The sequence below is a fragment of the Oryzias latipes genome, chromosome 13 (assembly GCF_002234675.1).
Source record: "Oryzias latipes chromosome 13, ASM223467v1".
NCBI lineage: Eukaryota > Metazoa > Chordata > Actinopteri > Beloniformes > Adrianichthyidae > Oryzias > Oryzias latipes.
The window spans coordinates 20,357,632-20,374,359 of NC_019871.2; the positions used below are offsets into that span (position 1 = coordinate 20,357,632).

Sequence of the window (16,728 nt, forward strand, 5' to 3'; positions counted from 1 at the left end):
TGGGTATTTCTTTAATCAAATTGTTCAGGAGATTTGATTGATCAGGAGAAGATGAAAAAAACTCTTTGAAAAAGATCGTATTTGCTGGGCGGGGCAAAAAAACTCCTGTCACTCTATTCTGATCCATCCACTTGTAGACGACTAGATGTACGTCTTTGTTTTCCCTGTCCGAGCTGGCATCTGGTTCACAACTATAAGGCTGGAGAGCTCGCCATTGTTGTTGCACCACTAGGTTTGGGTTGTGAGGGTCTATAAGCTAATGTAGACAAATGGATAATGGAATGAGGGCAGGGGCAGGCTTACTCTGTGTCCAAAGGTGTGTTTCTAACTACTACTGCCGCTCTGCAGAAACTATGTTTTAAAAAATAACACTGGTGTTTTGATTTTGGCTTGGAACGGCATGATCATCAATAAAAGGTCACTGGGAACGCTTTGAAAATAGATCAAAAGATGATCGGAGTAGGACTGTCAAGCACTGAGTTTCCAGGTGTCAGCTGGTTTTATGGTTACTTGGCGCTGACATGGTACGGTGCAGGTCAGGCGCTCCCTGAACCTCTTTCTCCCCCTCATGCTTATGTTGTGGCGCTAAACGCTCCGTGGAAGCCGTACGGGATGTTCACAGACACTGCAGCCCTGCCCAACTCCTCGAAGCTCTTTGCATCCAAAACAAGAAGGAAAGTACTTTTGTCCTGAAACAGACAAAAAGAATCATTCAGGTTCGACATCCTATACGAGCTCCAGGTTATACCTGTTCAGTGAGGTTTGACCTGGTTAGCTGTAGATAAAGTTCTAAACTGTTTTCCTATGTATTTTACATAACACTTTAGAAGTGTTTCAGTGTTTCTTTCCCTTTTCACATGTCTGAACTGGAACAACCTTGTTTGGAGTGATGACCACAGACAGGATGACACCATCGTCTTCCTCCGTAGCGTCAGGTGAAGGAACAAAGATCGGCTCAGAGGGATACAGACCCGCATGTTCCCACACCTTAGTGTTCAACAAGTCAGATCATTAAAACAGAAGAGGTGTTATAATTGCGCAGATTTGGTCTTTCTACGCAGTAGTTCTGCAGCTCACCTTCATGCTCTTCCTGTGGAGATCCATTTTGATCAGCGTGTCTCCTACCAAGTGTCTGAAGCCACAGCCGTAGAAGTAGCGGTAGGGACGGGTGTTGTACTTGCCGTAGTTAATCTGTGGGAACTCTAGGCCCCCATAGTGATGGAGTTCCTCTCCATGGAGGTCCTCATGGGTGCAAAACACCTGCACAGAGCAAAGAGAAAATAACGAAGAGGATTTAGTGCCTTAAAACACTGACGTGGTTAGGTGCAAATTTAGGGATGTTACTAACATGTAACAGAGATCCACCTGAAATAGTTGTAGCTAGCATGGATAAAATCAGCGGGAGTCTGAGATCAGAAATGCAAAGATTACACTGTAACAGCTGCCAATGCAACATTCTCCTGCCAGTAAATATAAAGAGGAAAAAGTCATTAAAACCTGATTTTGTCTTCTGTCTTGTTTGACCTTCTTGTTAGACCTTTTTAAACGTTAGTCTTCCTACAAAAGGCTGATTAAGGAGTTATGGCCCTTTCTAATTTCTAATAGATAAGCAATGGATTCACTATATCTGCCCACTTCTCAGCTGGACAATCGTAACACCCTAAAGTGTGCTGCACATGGGTGCAGAAACCCTGTCCTGTGATTGGTTTCCCTTTAGTCCTCACACTAATGGACTAAGGGAGCAGCCCACCTTGTTTGAGCCGATTCTGACGCAGGTGGCTGTGATGTTGGCCAGGTGGACCAGGTTCTGGTTGAAGGGCGTTTGGGAGTCGATGTTGAGAGGAAGCACAAAACGCCGCGGGAAGACTCTGCACAAAGTGTTGTAAACCTGAGGAGGATACAAGTTTTTTCATCCTATGATTCCTAAATAAGTTGAAGTGGAACCCAAAAAATAAAATTCCCTGTAACCATGTTTGTGTTTAAAAAAAAAAATCACTGACAGTCTGCACAGTTTCATGATTGTCTTGTAATTTATGCAAACTGACTCACAAGGAGAGACATCCTCATCCCCATCCAAATTTAGGAACTTTATCTCCACAGTCATCTTTGCATTGGAGAAGCTGCTGAACAATAGCATAGTGGCTGGCATTAAAAACACTGCAGCAACACTCACCTCATCAAGAGCTTCACCACTCTTGCGCAGGTTCTGGACCTTATAGTTTGTGATTGCACGGCCATCGTCGGATGCGCACATGTCTATAATCAGGAAGCCCCCCTCCTCAAAAGCATTGATCTGGTGGAACGTTGACAGCGCCTTGGCAAAATATTTGATGGGGCTCACCTGAAATGTAAAGCTGGGAATGAAGATTCCTCTACAGCCATTCAAATCAACTTTATTTATAAAGAACTTTTCAAAAAAAGTGCTTAGAACCTTATTAAAAAACTACACACAAAGTTAAAGTACCAGAATAGGCATTTAAAGAAAGAAGGAAAGAGTTTTAGAGAAGTGATGATTGCTTTATAATAGAGCTTAATAATAGCATAAAATAAAAATGAAGCAAAAGAGGCAATCAATAGCAACAACCAAATAAAAGGTCTAGGCTCCTTTTTACAGAAAATCAACTATGATTTGCTATTTTGGTTTTCTTTTGGCCAAACATTTGCATTTTCTTGGATTTCTGTGCAAGTCTGGCTGTGACTCCGCCCACTCACCTGTGGTACACAGCTGCCGGAACTATGTTAATTAGTCGCACTGCAGTTAAAGGCCCCCCCCCCCCCCCCCCCCCCCAACAGGACTCAATAATATAAATAAATAAAAAATATATATATATAACCCTTGTTCTATCTTGTGGGGTCCAGATGACCCTCCTACCAACGTTTACATGCCTCAAAGGGATAAGAACTGTCATTGTTTAGCATGTCCTTGTTCCTCTGTCTCCCTCTTCTGGTCATTTCTGTTATTGATGTCTGCTGACTCCTTTCTGCTGTTTTGTTTTGTCTCTACAAGTGTCCAGATTACTGAAGGGAACTCCTGACATACCTGCAAACCATCTCTATTTACCCTGATTGTATTTCAGAATGGTTTCACCAGCCCCTATGCCCACCAGTCCGTCAGCTCTTCTTCTTCCTCCAGTCTGTTCAACCCTTTAAATAATGGCAGTTTGTGGTTGTTACCACCTACTCATAAAAACTGTTGGGTTTTTTTCATTAGGCAGTTTCCTCCTTCTGAGGAAGCTTTAACAGATTAAAGGGTGAGTCTGAGCTTTTTCATAAAAGTCTTCATAAATGATGAATTTCTCACATCCCCAGATAGACTGATCGACAATTTTAATCTGAGAACTGCCCCTGAAGGTCTGAGGGTTTTCCAGGGTCAGTGTTACCTTTCCGGTGTCTTTATGAATCAGGTGGAAGACTGTGTTGGATTTGGGCTCCCAGGAGAAACCATCACTGATGCTTTTCCCTGTCAGCTTCCCAGTTGCAATTTTCAATAGGTCCATCTTGATTGGCTGCTCTATGAACACCACGTAGTTCTCAGACATTGCTGGAAGAGATGAACATAGTTTTGTTTTAATCTGGAGTATTTTCTGCATTTTAGACTGAAATGTGTTATTGACACTCATAGCCTCATAGCAGCGTCTGGACAGGGCAGTTTCTAGCTTAGTAGAGGTCAAACACAAGCAAATATTAGGGAGATTTGTAGCTTGACAAACTGCTCAGTTTAAGGCCCTCTTTTTTTTTCCTGCCCATACATACTCAGATACCCCAGAAATGAAAGTACGTACAAAACTGAATGCTTCTAATCACAAGAAAACTTATAAATAAAGATAACTGCGGAATTTCCCTATGAATTGGTCTCATAATTTGGAAATCCAGTGTCTCTCTTTGCTGTCATGCAGATGACAGTCAACTATGTACTGCATGGGTGTCTCTAATAAAAAAAAAAAAAGTTAATTTATTGAATATGATTTGATCTGATATTTCATTGCTATTTCATATACTTGACCAGCTCAGTGGCCTTGTGCAAGAGTGTCTGTCCTGTGACTTCAAGGTCGTGAGTTCAAATCTAAAGCCTAGTCATTCCAAAAACTTAAAAAATGGAACACAATGCCTCCCTGCTTGACACTCAGCATTAAAGGGTTGGATTGAGGGGTTACACTGCTAATATTTCCCCAGAGCAGCTCACTACTCCACCATGTTCTCAAATGCCGAGAACGAATTTCACAAATCCAAGTGCGTGACAGCTAATGGGACTTGATTTGATTAAAAAAAAACCTTTATTTTGAATCTGTACAAATCTTTTGTTCTTTGGAAATGGCTAAAGTGTTTTCTAAGGTTGAAGATGCTGTAGATTCAATTTAAAACTGTCTTTGTGGTCAAAGAAAGGTCGTGTGAAGACAAACTCACCAAAGCTGTGGTAGTAAGAAGGCTTGGTCTTCTCTGAGGAGCGAATGGCGCACAGCACGGAGGCTCCCTCCAGGGTTTCCCCCTCTGCCTGTTTGCTTGCGGGCACTCGGATGATGTTGTAGTATGCTCCTGTCATCACAGAGGGCTGAGTCGCCAGTGGAGTTCATTCTCAGCACAGACATTCCTGACCTACCTTTGGGGGTGTAGGAGTTTCCCATGTTGTACGTTGTTCCATCAGGCTCTGTGTGAGGATGTGCAGTTGCTCCATTCACAGCAATGAATTTGCTCCAGTCCACCTTATGCAAAAAGAATAAAAAAACAAACGTGGACCTCATTTCCAGTTTGCGTTTTAGTTTCTGATCTGATAGCAGGGAGCCAAACTCAGACTTTATTCACTAGTTTTTTGTTCTCTGTAGTCATTCTGTTTTTAAAAAGTCTTGCGTTCAATGACACGTTACCTTTTCGGTGGACTGCAGGGTCTCGGGGTCCAACTTATGCATGATGTTGGTTTCTGTGCTGACGTAGTAATCTCCTTTGTAGGTTACAAAACTCACGTTGGCGTTGTCAGAGAGTTCTGCAGGCAAAGAGCAAACACCAACTCTCATGGACCGTGTCAGGAATCTGGTTTGTGTTTGTTCTCTGGCAGACAGAGCACTCACTTGGTAGCTCAAACCTGGACAGGAAGCGCTGGAAGAAGTTCTTGCAAGGATCTGGCATGGTGACCGTCCCAAACTCTGACACAGCAATTCTGTTGTGCTCTTGGTTGGATTGGTAGCTGTCGCTTGAGAGGAAGCGGCTTTTGTAGGTGACCTGTCCGTTTGATATTTTAAACTGATGCAGGAGAGCCATGCCGTCAAACCAGTGGTTGAACCTGATGAGAGTAGAGGAGCCATCCAGCTTCGTCAGGTTGGTCCTGCTTTACTTTGGTTGGAAAAATGGGAGAAAATGTCACACTTACCTCTGGTTGCCAATCTCAAATTTCCCAGGTCCGTTTCTCAGGAAGTTTCCTTTGATCCAATCTGGGATTGTGCCTGTGATGAAGCAGCTGATGGGTTCAGGCGTTTCCTCCACTGAACTCACCATCTTCTCAATGCACGGTAGCCCGTGCACATCAGTGAAGTACCTGATGTTTTTCGTAGACTTCGATTTTTTATTTGCTGTGAAAACAAATTGTTGACTTTTAAAAAAGCAATGAAGAATTCAAGTAAATCTAAAGAGCAGCCCTTGCAGATTTACCTGGGCTGTTGCTCTTCCAATGTTTGATGTTGCTCATGGTTGCTTCCGGATCTCCTCTGGTCTAGCCTCTTTCCTGAGACGCTGCTGATCTTTTGAGAGGGACTTGGGATTTTATATTCTGGGTCTGACATTGAGGCCCCCAGAAACAGATGCATGTACAACACTCAGGTCATGCTTGTATAAGCCTGTACACTGTAATCACAAGAAAACTCATTCACAAAGATAATTGCAAAATTTCCCAGTCAATTGGAAATCCGCTGTGTCCATTTCTTTCAATTGCTTCTTTATTATGTCTGTGGATGACAGAAGCAGATGAGATGCTGGAAGGTATTTTGTGTTTTAAATAGATGCTGACTTAAAAGCCTTGTTTATCTGTTGTTGCACTCGTCTATTTCTGGAAGTAATTAGTTTTATTTAAAACTGGGACTTTTCCTTTAAGCTTATCAACAGCTGAACAACAACACAGATGTTTGTGAACCTCAGATGCTGCAGAAATAGAGCAGAACATCTCCTGATGTCTTTTGCAGTATTTTTCCATCTTGTTTTTGATGACATCCTTGTTCCATCAGCCTCTACCAGGTCCATTGTCGCAGTTGAGAAAGCATCTTCAGAATCCAAAAGGAAGGGTTTAGGGTCAGCAGCATTCAGATGCAAAGTAACTAAATCCATCAGATGATCAAAACTCAGATTTGTGTTAATAGCAGGTAAAAAAAACACCAGCAACAACCTGAGAGCAGCTGCTGCTGTACTTGACAAAGGAATAGGATATGAAAATGATTTAAAAGCGTTATTAAATATGGAATCCATCAAAGCCACAAAGAGCCACTCGAGTCACTGAGTCAGCCATGAGCTGTTAGTCCAGAGTATTCTAGTATTCCATGGTTTTCTAGTAGTTCAAAGTATTCTCGTATTTCAGAGCATTTAGTATTTCACAAGATACTAGTATTCCACAATATTCTGGTATTTTCCAGTATTCTAATATTCCAGTTTATACTAGTATTCCAGAAAATACTAATCTTCCAAGTATTCTGGTATTTCAAGGTGCTCTACTATTCCTGAATACCCTGTATTTCAGAGTAATCTGGGTATCCAGAGTGCACCAATTCACCAGACAATACTAGTATTTCAGAATTTTTTTAATTTTTCCAGAGTTTACTAGTATTCACTAGTATTCCAGAGCATTAAGCAGTGTGAACGTAGAGTATTCCATGTCCCAAAAGCCAAATCCAGGGTTTGGGCAGCTGAGGCACCCGCCTTTGACTGCCACCCAAACCACATTGCACTGGCCCCTTTTGAGTTGTTCTTAAGGGAGAGTGATCCTACATAGTCTCTTTGGGCTTGACCCGACTGGGGCTTGTGAGAAGAACCCAAGGGCTGAACCAGAGTATTCTAGACTGGAATGTGAGTGCAGGTGCCTGGCAGCTAAAGCTTCACCTAAAAACATGTCCTTCAGTAGATCAATTTTAAACCTGACAGCCTGAGCTCAGAGCCACAATACAACAGAATGACAATGTATCATAAGTTGCATATAAAATAATAAAGGACATCTTCATGCATTATTATTTACAATAAAAAGTCTACAGGGGGCACTGCTGGCTTGTTTCAAAAGTAAGTGATCCCCCTTTCACTATGATGCAAACCCCCACAACTGAAGTGGAAATAATGATGCTAACAGTCTGACCCAGAAACGGGTTCCACCATTGAATCCTCACCTCTGTAATCACTTTTCTTCCAGTTCGCAATGATGCAGCAGTCTGTCTAATCAACCCCAAATAAAGCACATTAGTTTGTTCTGTGACAAAATGATGAAAAAGTTCAAACCATGTAACCATACTTGAACAAACCATACTTGAATAAACAAAGTGTCTCTGTTTGGTTTCTGTGCCTGCATGGTACCACTGAGGACACAGCTTAATGTGGGGTCTATGGCAGTTTTAAAAACTTTCCCCTCCTCTTTATTCTGGAAACGGATGATTTTTTTCAATATAAAGTGGAAAATAAAGATAAATGGGATTATTTAAGGCTGTTTTCATTTATCCCTCCAGGGAAATTCATTCTCTTATTTGACCCGTGCTGGTTCAAATGCAGCCATACATGCATGATCAGGTCATGGGTTCCATCAGGAGCAGTGCTCCTAAGATGAATGCCTTGCTCAACGGCACTCCAGGTGCTTTTGGAAACCACAAAACATTAATAATCTAAAACAAATATTTACTTGTGATTGGTTACTTTAGGGGAATAGCTTTATTTTTTGAATAATCTGGGATAATGTAATTAATTTACAAATTCTTTTTGAGTTTATTTATTTGATTTCTAGCATTAAAAATAATTGAACTCTAAACAATAATAAAAAAAATCATTCCAGATATCAAGTAATACATAGACTAGAATATAAAGGGAACATGAACAAAGGTTTTAGAAGATTATGTTATCTTTGCATACATTTAGTTTGCATAAAATATTACTGTTAAAATCTCAGTTTATCCCTTTATTCCACTTTAGGTTTTGTTTTAATAAAAAAAATTGAGGTCCAAACAACGAGGAGATAAATATAAACTCTGAAGCGGAAGTGTTACTTTTTGTAGTTTAATTCTGTTGACGAACGCAGCTTTGTTTTCACTTTCATCCTCATAAAACATAGTCATGATATTCAAGGTATTTCTATTTTTGAAAAGCAATACAAAATTAGTCAGTTTGCAGATGATACTGCTTTACTTCTAAAAAACGATGCAGAGGTTGTTAAAGCTCTAAGTAGGCTTCAGTTATTTTCCAAAGCATCAGGCTTGAAGCTAAATATTTCCAAATGTGAAATCCTCCCCGTTCACTCGTGTCAGCACCAAACTATTGAAGCCATTAGGGTTGTTCATGAAGTGAAATATCTGGGTGTGTTATTGTCTAAAAACACATTAAGGAGGGAAGAAGTCAACATTACAAATCGATTGTTTGATATAAAGAAAAGTTTAAGTCGCTGGTTGACAAGAGATTTAACTGTTTTTGGGAGAAATCTGTTAACCAAAGCAGAAGGCGTCTCTAAGATTATTTATCCCTGCTATTCCTTATACATATCCCCTCCAAACATTAAGAAAGTTAACTCTATTATTTTTCAATTCATATGGAAAAACAAAACACATTATATCAAACGTTCCCAACTGGTCAAAAGTTATGATAATGGTGGCATCAAGGCTCTAGATTTTGAAGCTATGGTCGGTACTTTCAGGATTAATTTTTTAAAAGCTCTTCTGGTTGATAGTAACTCCATGTGGTTTCATATCCCAAGATCCATTTTTAAACATTTAGGAGGCATAGACTTCCTTTTGAAATGTGATTTTGAAGTCAACAAGATTCCATTCATTTTGTCCAACTTCCATAAACAGGTTCTTCAGTTTTGGAAAATGATATTTATTCACAATTTTACCCCCCATGGATCAACATTATGGAATAACAGAACAGTATTAGTTGGTAGGAAATCTATATTTAAACAGGATTGGTTTGACAGAAACATTCTTTTTGTTACAGATTTAACTGACAGTGACGGTAATTTATTGACTTTTTCTTCATTTATAGATAAATACAGTCTCACCTGCAGCCTTAAAGAATTTAAAAAAGTATGTCGAGCTATTCCTGCTGCTTTGATTCATTTAATAAAGAACACTGTTTTTACTCCTCATAGAACAATTATCTCATTACCAAAATTACAGATAAATGGATGTAATTTCTTAGATTTTAAACTAAATAACAATCTTTTGAACAACTGTTTAAAAGAAAGAATTTATCATGTCCATAATCGAGCCTCTTTTAGATCTTTCTCTTATTTCAACAGCCAATCTCTGTTAGTTAAAGCACACTCAAAGTATATTAAATGGCCTGTTCTGCCCAAAGTAAAAGAAACTCATTTCAAAATAATAAATAAATATTATCCTGTCTCCGATTTTCTTCAAAGCAGATTTAAATTTGATGTGGAATCTTGCATTTTTTGTAACTCCAATGAGGAAACACTGGAACATTTGTTTTTTTCATGCGATTACTCCAAAGAGTTCTGGACTCAAATAAGGAATTGGATTAATTTAAAACTGAATATTCCCCCTTTTGGTATTTCTGATGTCATGCTGTTTATGGAAAATATTGATGATTCTTTCTCAAATTTCATTAATATCATCTTACTTTTAGGAAAATACCATATCCACTGTTGCAAGTGGAGAGGTTCCAAGCCCTCCTTCCCAGGTTTTATTAACGATTTTAAATTATATTATTCCTCACTGAAAAGATTACAATCCTCGGTAGGTGTTAAAAAATATCTAAACAAATTTCTTTGTGGCTTTTATTCTAGTGTCTGTCCTGTGCTATCATTTGGCTCCTGTTATTTTTTATTTGTATTTTTTGTAAGTGTTTCAACACTTAATGTTTATGACTGAGAGTATTTTTTACCCCCATTAGTGTTTTTGTATTTTGTGGTGTATTCATCCTCTGCTGGAGTTTGTATGTTTTGTATTTGAAAAGTTCAATAAAAAAAAAAAAAAAAAAAAAAAAAAAAAAAAAAAAAAAAAAAGCTTTGTTTTCACTTCCGCTTTGCAGCAACACGCGGGACTTTTTTTCCGCTCAAACACGCATGCGCTAAGCTGCCGCGAACCCTCAAAGATCCAGACACGTGCGGTGTTGTTTCATCAGCCGTGCGTTGCCGTCCAACGGAGCATCGAGGTCGAGCTCAACAACCCCTGAGAGGTCCTTCATCCTGAACAGAAAGAGAGAGAAGCCTCAAAGGTACGAAGTTCTGCGAAAACAATAACAACAACGGTCCCTCTTTCTTATGATGCTCAATTTCCAATGAGGTTCCGTTTGTGCCAAAAATATGTTTTTTTGTGTCCACTGTCTATCTATGTCTTTGGTCTATTCTATCTGTGTCTACTGAACAAGTTCATTGAACATTGGTTCATGCGTTATCTTTAAAACTTTGCATGATTTGTCTTTGTTATTGTCGGACGTTACCCCCTGTCGTCTCAATATGTCGTCAGGAAAGTCCTTTACCGGCCATACAAAGGACTTTTCTGACGACTTTGGCCCAGTTTGGCAAAATTTGAAAAACGACAAGATGAAGATCTAAGAGCACGACATGAGGAAACGACAAAGCTAACGACACTACCAACGGTTGCTAAGGATTTTCTTGACGACCACCACGTAGCAAACGACACTAGCAACGGTTGCTAAGGACTTTTCTGACACCGTAATGAGACGACATGGGGTGACGACAATAATAAAGACAAATGCAAAGTTTTAAGCATAAAGCAAGCATATAGATCACAAAGCAAATAGAAAGTAATAAGCAAAGAAGCATGGGCATGCAGAAAATATTGCTTAGTAGTACATAGATATGAACGAATGTTCAATGAACTTGTTTAATAGACATAGACAATGGACCAAAGACATAGACAGTGGATGCAAAAACATTTTCATATTTTTGGTACAAATGGAACCTCATAATTTTCAGTTTCAAGTTGTTGTATTTGTTTTTTTCAACACGTTTGACCCCATTTGGTACCACAAGTCTGCGCCGTCTTTGATGGAGTCGTTCTCATGTGGTTCAGCTGAAAGTAGCAAAGTTTACAGAATCAGGGAGAAGATCCCCTTTCCCCCCACAAATGAAGGTGAAGAACTGAATCAGAAAATGTGCAACAGCGTCTGACCACTTCCTGCTTTTATGCCTGGGAAGTCCCCTATATTGGATCATTGTGTCGTTCACAAAATACAGTGAAATACTTGAGTTTGGTTTATTAGAAAAAAGAAAGAAAAGAAGCTACATTTGGTAAATAAATGATCTAAACTAGGGATCCTTTTTTGTGCAGAACTGAACTTCATTTGTTTGGATTTAAAAACAAGGACACAGCTTTAAAAAAAAAAAAAGGTGCTGAATTAGTGAACTGTTGCAGCCTCAGAGCTAACAAAAGCTGCTGGTTACAGCTTTTTAACTTGAGTTTGAAAGAAATCTGAACATTTCTAAATGCAGCTTTGCCTTAATCATATGATTGACTTGGTAGACTTTAGTAAAAAACAAACTAATTTGACAGAATTTGCTGCCTCAGCTGATAAAGTCTCTAAACACGTACCCGTAATCGAAAAGAATCCCTGTGTTTTGTTTTGTTTTAAGAAAATTGAACAAAGGTTAAAGTTTTTTTTATGTTTTAAAAATAAAAATTCTGAAACTAAGCACAGAAACGGCAGCTTTACCGTGATCCGCGCGGTTTTCTGAAGGAACCCTCTGAGCCAAATTCACCTAAACTTCACCCAGAATCCCCTGGTGTTAGTCTCTCACAGAATCGTCTCCAGTAGAGCTTCCAGTTTTTTGGATCTGTCATCTCATCTGGTTGTTTTGCAAATCGACCCCAAAGATGCAGAGGCGCTTAGAAAGTCCTTTCTTTTAAGTTGATCAAAATCTATACATTTAATCAATTTCTATGTTTAAAAATAAGCTGTAATTAGTGCGGCTCAAAAGCTGAAGTTGTGATTTCAGAGAAACTCCCGGTCGCCCATCAGTTCAGTGAAATCCAGCGGTGAGTTTTGCAGAAGTGGCAGCTGACAAACATCTTTGTGTTTCCTTCAGATGGAAGCCGTTACGCTCACATTTTTTGGAACATGTGAGGATTTCTTCCTTTTTGAAGGTAAAGGACATTTCCTTCATTTTGAGTCTGTGGATGGAAAAGCTTCTTCTCAGAGACCTCCTTCTGTTTTCTCCCACAAAAACATGCAGTCCTGCCCTCGCCTGTCTGTCAAGGAGCTCCAACATGTAAGCCGTTGAACTTCTCCATTTGTGAAATTCTAAGTGTTCTGGTTCTGCTATTCAAAAAATTGTGTCCCGTGAGAAAATTGGGCTTAAGTAATGGGTTGTGATGTCATTTCCTGTGCATCCATCCAAAAAGACGTCTCTTCCGTTAGCCCAGAAAGTGGAGACCAGTGAGTAGGAGGAGCAGCCACATGATACGTTCACACTGGGCTCGTTTGGAACATGGAAGGAAGCTGGAAACGCACATATACATGCTTTTTACATGTTTGACCTTTCATTGAAAGCGGCTGCTTGAACACCTGTTTCTGAGCCCGGTGTGAACGTAGCAGAACCTGTCAACTTGATGATGAACCAAAAGCAACTTTACATTTATCTTGATGTTGTAAACCCAGTGGTCCCCAACCCCCGGTACCGGTCCGCGGGTCATTTGGTTCCGGGCCGCACAGAAAAAATAAAATAACTTGCATGACTTCCATTTTATTTACCGGTATTTCGGAATCTGAAAGTTGTTTTATTTTGAAAAATTGCCCATTTCTCTGTTACATCCGTTTATGTTACTCTTGACGCAGGCCAATTCGCTCGTCTTGGTCACGTGAAAGGATACCGCTAAAATAAAACCCAGGAACTAGCAAAATGAATAAAAAAAACAACCGTCTTTGGAAAGTTTCTTTGCTAAGTCGAAAAGGCCCAGCCAGGAGACAGAAAAAAAGAAAGCTACATTTAATAGACAGTATCAGGAGTCCTACTTGAAATACAGATTTATCCCAACGGGAGATTCCCATGCACCATCCAGCATAGTGGAGAGTTGGATTTTCCCTGCTCTTATTTTGAAGGCATGTTTAAATGTTGTAATAATAGCGACCAGGGAGTGTTGCGGGCAGAGAGGACGTTGCTCATGTCATAATTCGTGTTTATTGTTATGTTTAGAAAATACCACAGTTTTCATGCAAGTCATATTATTTTGTTGTACTGTAGTGTCGGTCACATGCACGTTTGGTCTGCTATCGGAGTTCCACAGGCTGCAGGGAATTAAATCAATCCCCTTTGCCTGCTTTGGTCAAAATAGGGTTGAGCATGGGTGTTTCTTTTTGCCTACGGGTCCTTTTATGTGGCAGTTATGTTGTTTCACCCTTTGTTATTTCTTCCTGTTGTTTACTTCTTTTTAGCACCATGAGTGTGGGAAGGGGAGAGGATGATGACACCTGTGCGATGTACAATGTTTAGCGTCTCAAAATAAAAGTGCAGAGTACATCTTATCACCTGTCTCTAAACTTTATTGTAGCTTTGCTGCAGTGTGTGTCCGCCACATGTAACATACCGGTCCGTGAGAATTTTGCCAGACATCAAACCGGTCCGTGGCGCAATAAAGGTTGGGTGCCGCTGCTGTAAACCTGTAGAAGAAAAGGTTCTTGTGCCTCTCGGTGGACTGGAGCACAGGTTGAATTTGGTAACCTGGTTATGTTTCTGTTTTCTTCAGGCTGTGAGGGAGACGGTTTCAGGATTTCTAAATGCTACCAGTCAAACTGCTGGATCCAAAGCAAGGAACAAAAGTTCTTGATTCTGCACAATACAGGGACTCTTGACGTTCAGGATCTTAACGCAGAACAACGGCAACAGTCAGGTTTGAACTTTTGCTTTTGATACAAGCATTATGGAGTGGGAAACTGACAGAAATGTTTTAGTTTTTTAGTTTTCCTCACAATTAGAATATAATTCTTGGCAAACACAACAATCTCTGAATAAGAGAATTGTCTAAAAATCTTTTTTAACTGGATCTTTAATATATTTTACATTTTTAGGCCAACAATTAAAGAAATGGTCATTTATTGAATTGGTATAATAATACATTTATTCAGGATCATTCTTTTATTCATTGCTTTGTCTTTAGATTGCATTCAACCAGCTTTTTTTTTTCCTTTTTCTTCTATCATTAGTCAGATCGAGGTGCTTGGATGAGATTTTTTGGGGGGTTTGTACCTGAACTTCTTTCCTCTGCTTGTCCTGTATTTTCTTAGAGTGCAGGTTCAACATCCAATACTACCAGAACACGTCCAGAGACGCCACCAAGAAAAGGCCGGTCATTCTGTACGCCTTCAAAAACGGCCAGACGGTGGCGGTGTGCTGCCATGACGAGCACACCATCTGCAGTCAACCAATGGTGAGTTTAAAGCTTTTATTTTGACATAGACAGGAACTTAACCAAAGGCATCTCCACACTGGACATATTCCCGGCTTGCATTAAAGCTGGAGGGAGGGGCAACGTCTAACACAGCATGCCTTCCTATAGAAAGCTTTAGAGGTCACCTAGAGGTCACAATTCTTTCTTACTGTGCCTTTAAGCAAAAATTTCACCTTCGCCACAAACTCCAAAAACTCAGCCAAATTTGCACCCACCAAGTACCCGGTGACAGTGAATTTTTGACACGATTACCCTGATCAGGGTGGCTGGGGAAGAGGGGGGGAGTAAAGGGTATGTAGCAGCCATTCAGCCAATGTGGGTTGGTCAAAAAAGGGCGGGAAGAGCCTGCGAGCCATACGGCGCTGCTCGTAGCTTTAATTTTAAAAACCGATTTTCTAATTCATTTTTTTGCCTGTTTTTATTTTTTGGTTTGTCAAATTTGGAGCTCCTGCAGCAAAAGCTGTGATTGGGTCAAAAAGGCCCCCTGTCTGAAGAGCAGGTGAATGCATGAGTGCCTTTCAAGGAACAGGTTGATCTGTCAGGACTTGTGAATGAGGGAGCAATCATCTGTGTTCTTATGTTCTGAAATGGAAAACCTGTCTCATTTATTGCCAGGATCTTCCCAACAACATCTGTGAGACGAAGCACAAGGCCTTGTTCTACCGGACCAAAGTCTCCACCAACCTCTACATGTTTGAGTCCTCCGTGTACACGAGCAGGTTTCTGGCCTTTGAGCCTCTGGATAACAACCCCTGCATTCATAAGCTGGTGTTGCGTAACAAAAGTGAAGATGAGGTGGACGAACCTTGCCAGGTCATCGTGTCTCAGATGTGAAACGTGAAGCAGACGGTCGGTGCACCAGCTCTGATTTACTCTCACTCGGAAGACCTACTGGACCGGCATTGTGACTCCAAATTCTTTGTTTTAGAAAACATGACCACCTTCTAGACCAGGCGTCTGCAACAGGTGAAGCTACAAGAACCCTTTGGTCCAGTTTCTTACAGACCAAAACGCAGCGAGAGCTGCAGAGCTCCACCTCAACCTAGAGAAAAATCAACTTTATATTTTTGTATTACCTAAGCCTTTTATGTATAAAATTAAGCTTTTAAATATTTACAATAAATACACTAAAAGTATATTTTTATATAAATACCAAGTTCAACTTTCTTTATTTTTTGCAGATTCACTGAAATTAATGTAAGAGTCTGAGACTTTTCTATCAACTATTCTCCTTGTACCATTTAGTTTGGGTTCATGAGTGAAAAAGCACACAAGAAATTGTGTTCAGCAGTCAGCAGTTGTACAAAAAGTTACTATAAAAATCTAAACACAAATGACAATTTAGTTGATTTATTCAAGCATTATTCTTTTAACCCTTGTGCTATCTTAGATGACCCCACCCTTACATTGACGTGTTCTCCCTACCATGACAAAGGTGGATAAAGGTGGAAAGATTTCATGTAATCCATGGACACCAGTGAAGATCACAAATCATTGAAGAAAAAAGGGTCAACGCACTGTCTAGTGGGTCTAGATGACCCAACTCCCAATGTTAAAGTGCCTAGGATAACACAAGGGTTAGAGCTAAAGAGCCACAAGAAATGAAAAAAACAAAAACCATGTGGCTCCAGTGCCTCGGGTTGCAGACCCCTGTTCTGTTCAAGAGTTGTGCTAAAGTTTATCGATTCTCATCGTTATTAATGAACACTTGGCACTTTTTAGAGGATCACTTCACATTGAACCCAACTCCTCCAGGACATGTTGCGTCAGGACACCTAAAGCTTCATCAAAACCAGAACGGTCTGCTGCGTGATTTGTATTTTTGGGGGAAATGTCTGACCAAGTGGGATCCTAAATAAAATGCTGTGAAATGGAAGCTGCTTGAGTGCAGCTGTAAGTTTTGTTGAATGTTCTCTTCTGGAGTTTTCCTCCTGAAATTATGAAAACCATAAAGAAAAATGTGAATACTGTTGGATTTTTTTTAAAGTACTTTTTCCATGAATTAAACACCACATTTACTGTTTTTCTCTGTTCTTTAGCATGATATAAAAATGTTTTTCAACATTCAACATGGGGGCCTTGCGGCGGTCCTGCTGGCCCTGGCTTGGGTGGCGGGCTTGGTCGCCCGGGCGGCCGT

At 40.1% G+C, this 16,728-nt stretch overlaps 2 protein-coding genes across 2 annotated transcripts; one reads left to right on the forward strand and one right to left on the reverse strand.

The window, feature by feature from the left end:
- Positions 1-61: 61 nt before the first annotated feature.
- bco2 (beta-carotene oxygenase 2) lies at positions 62-5,745 on the reverse strand. The gene is made up of 12 exons (XM_011482760.3): positions 5,641-5,745; positions 5,363-5,561; positions 5,064-5,275; positions 4,863-4,978; positions 4,598-4,700; positions 4,405-4,533; positions 3,381-3,541; positions 2,174-2,341; positions 1,751-1,888; positions 1,078-1,260; positions 877-987; positions 62-689 (listed from the first exon to the last, which is right to left on the reverse strand). The coding sequence occupies exons 1-12, from the start codon at positions 5,675-5,677 to the stop codon at positions 573-575; spliced, it is 1,674 nt and encodes a 557-aa protein (XP_011481062.1). The 5' UTR covers positions 5,678-5,745; the 3' UTR covers positions 62-572.
- Positions 5,746-10,230: 4,485 nt separating this feature from the next.
- Positions 10,231-16,614, forward strand: il-18. Its single transcript, XM_020708368.2, has 7 exons — positions 10,231-10,398; positions 12,233-12,290; positions 12,380-12,415; positions 13,890-14,033; positions 14,428-14,570; positions 15,207-15,440; positions 15,520-16,614. The coding sequence occupies exons 2-6, from the start codon at positions 12,233-12,235 to the stop codon at positions 15,423-15,425; spliced, it is 600 nt and encodes a 199-aa protein (XP_020564027.1). The 5' UTR covers positions 10,231-10,398; the 3' UTR covers positions 15,426-15,440; positions 15,520-16,614.
- The last annotated feature ends 114 nt before the right edge of the window (positions 16,615-16,728 follow it).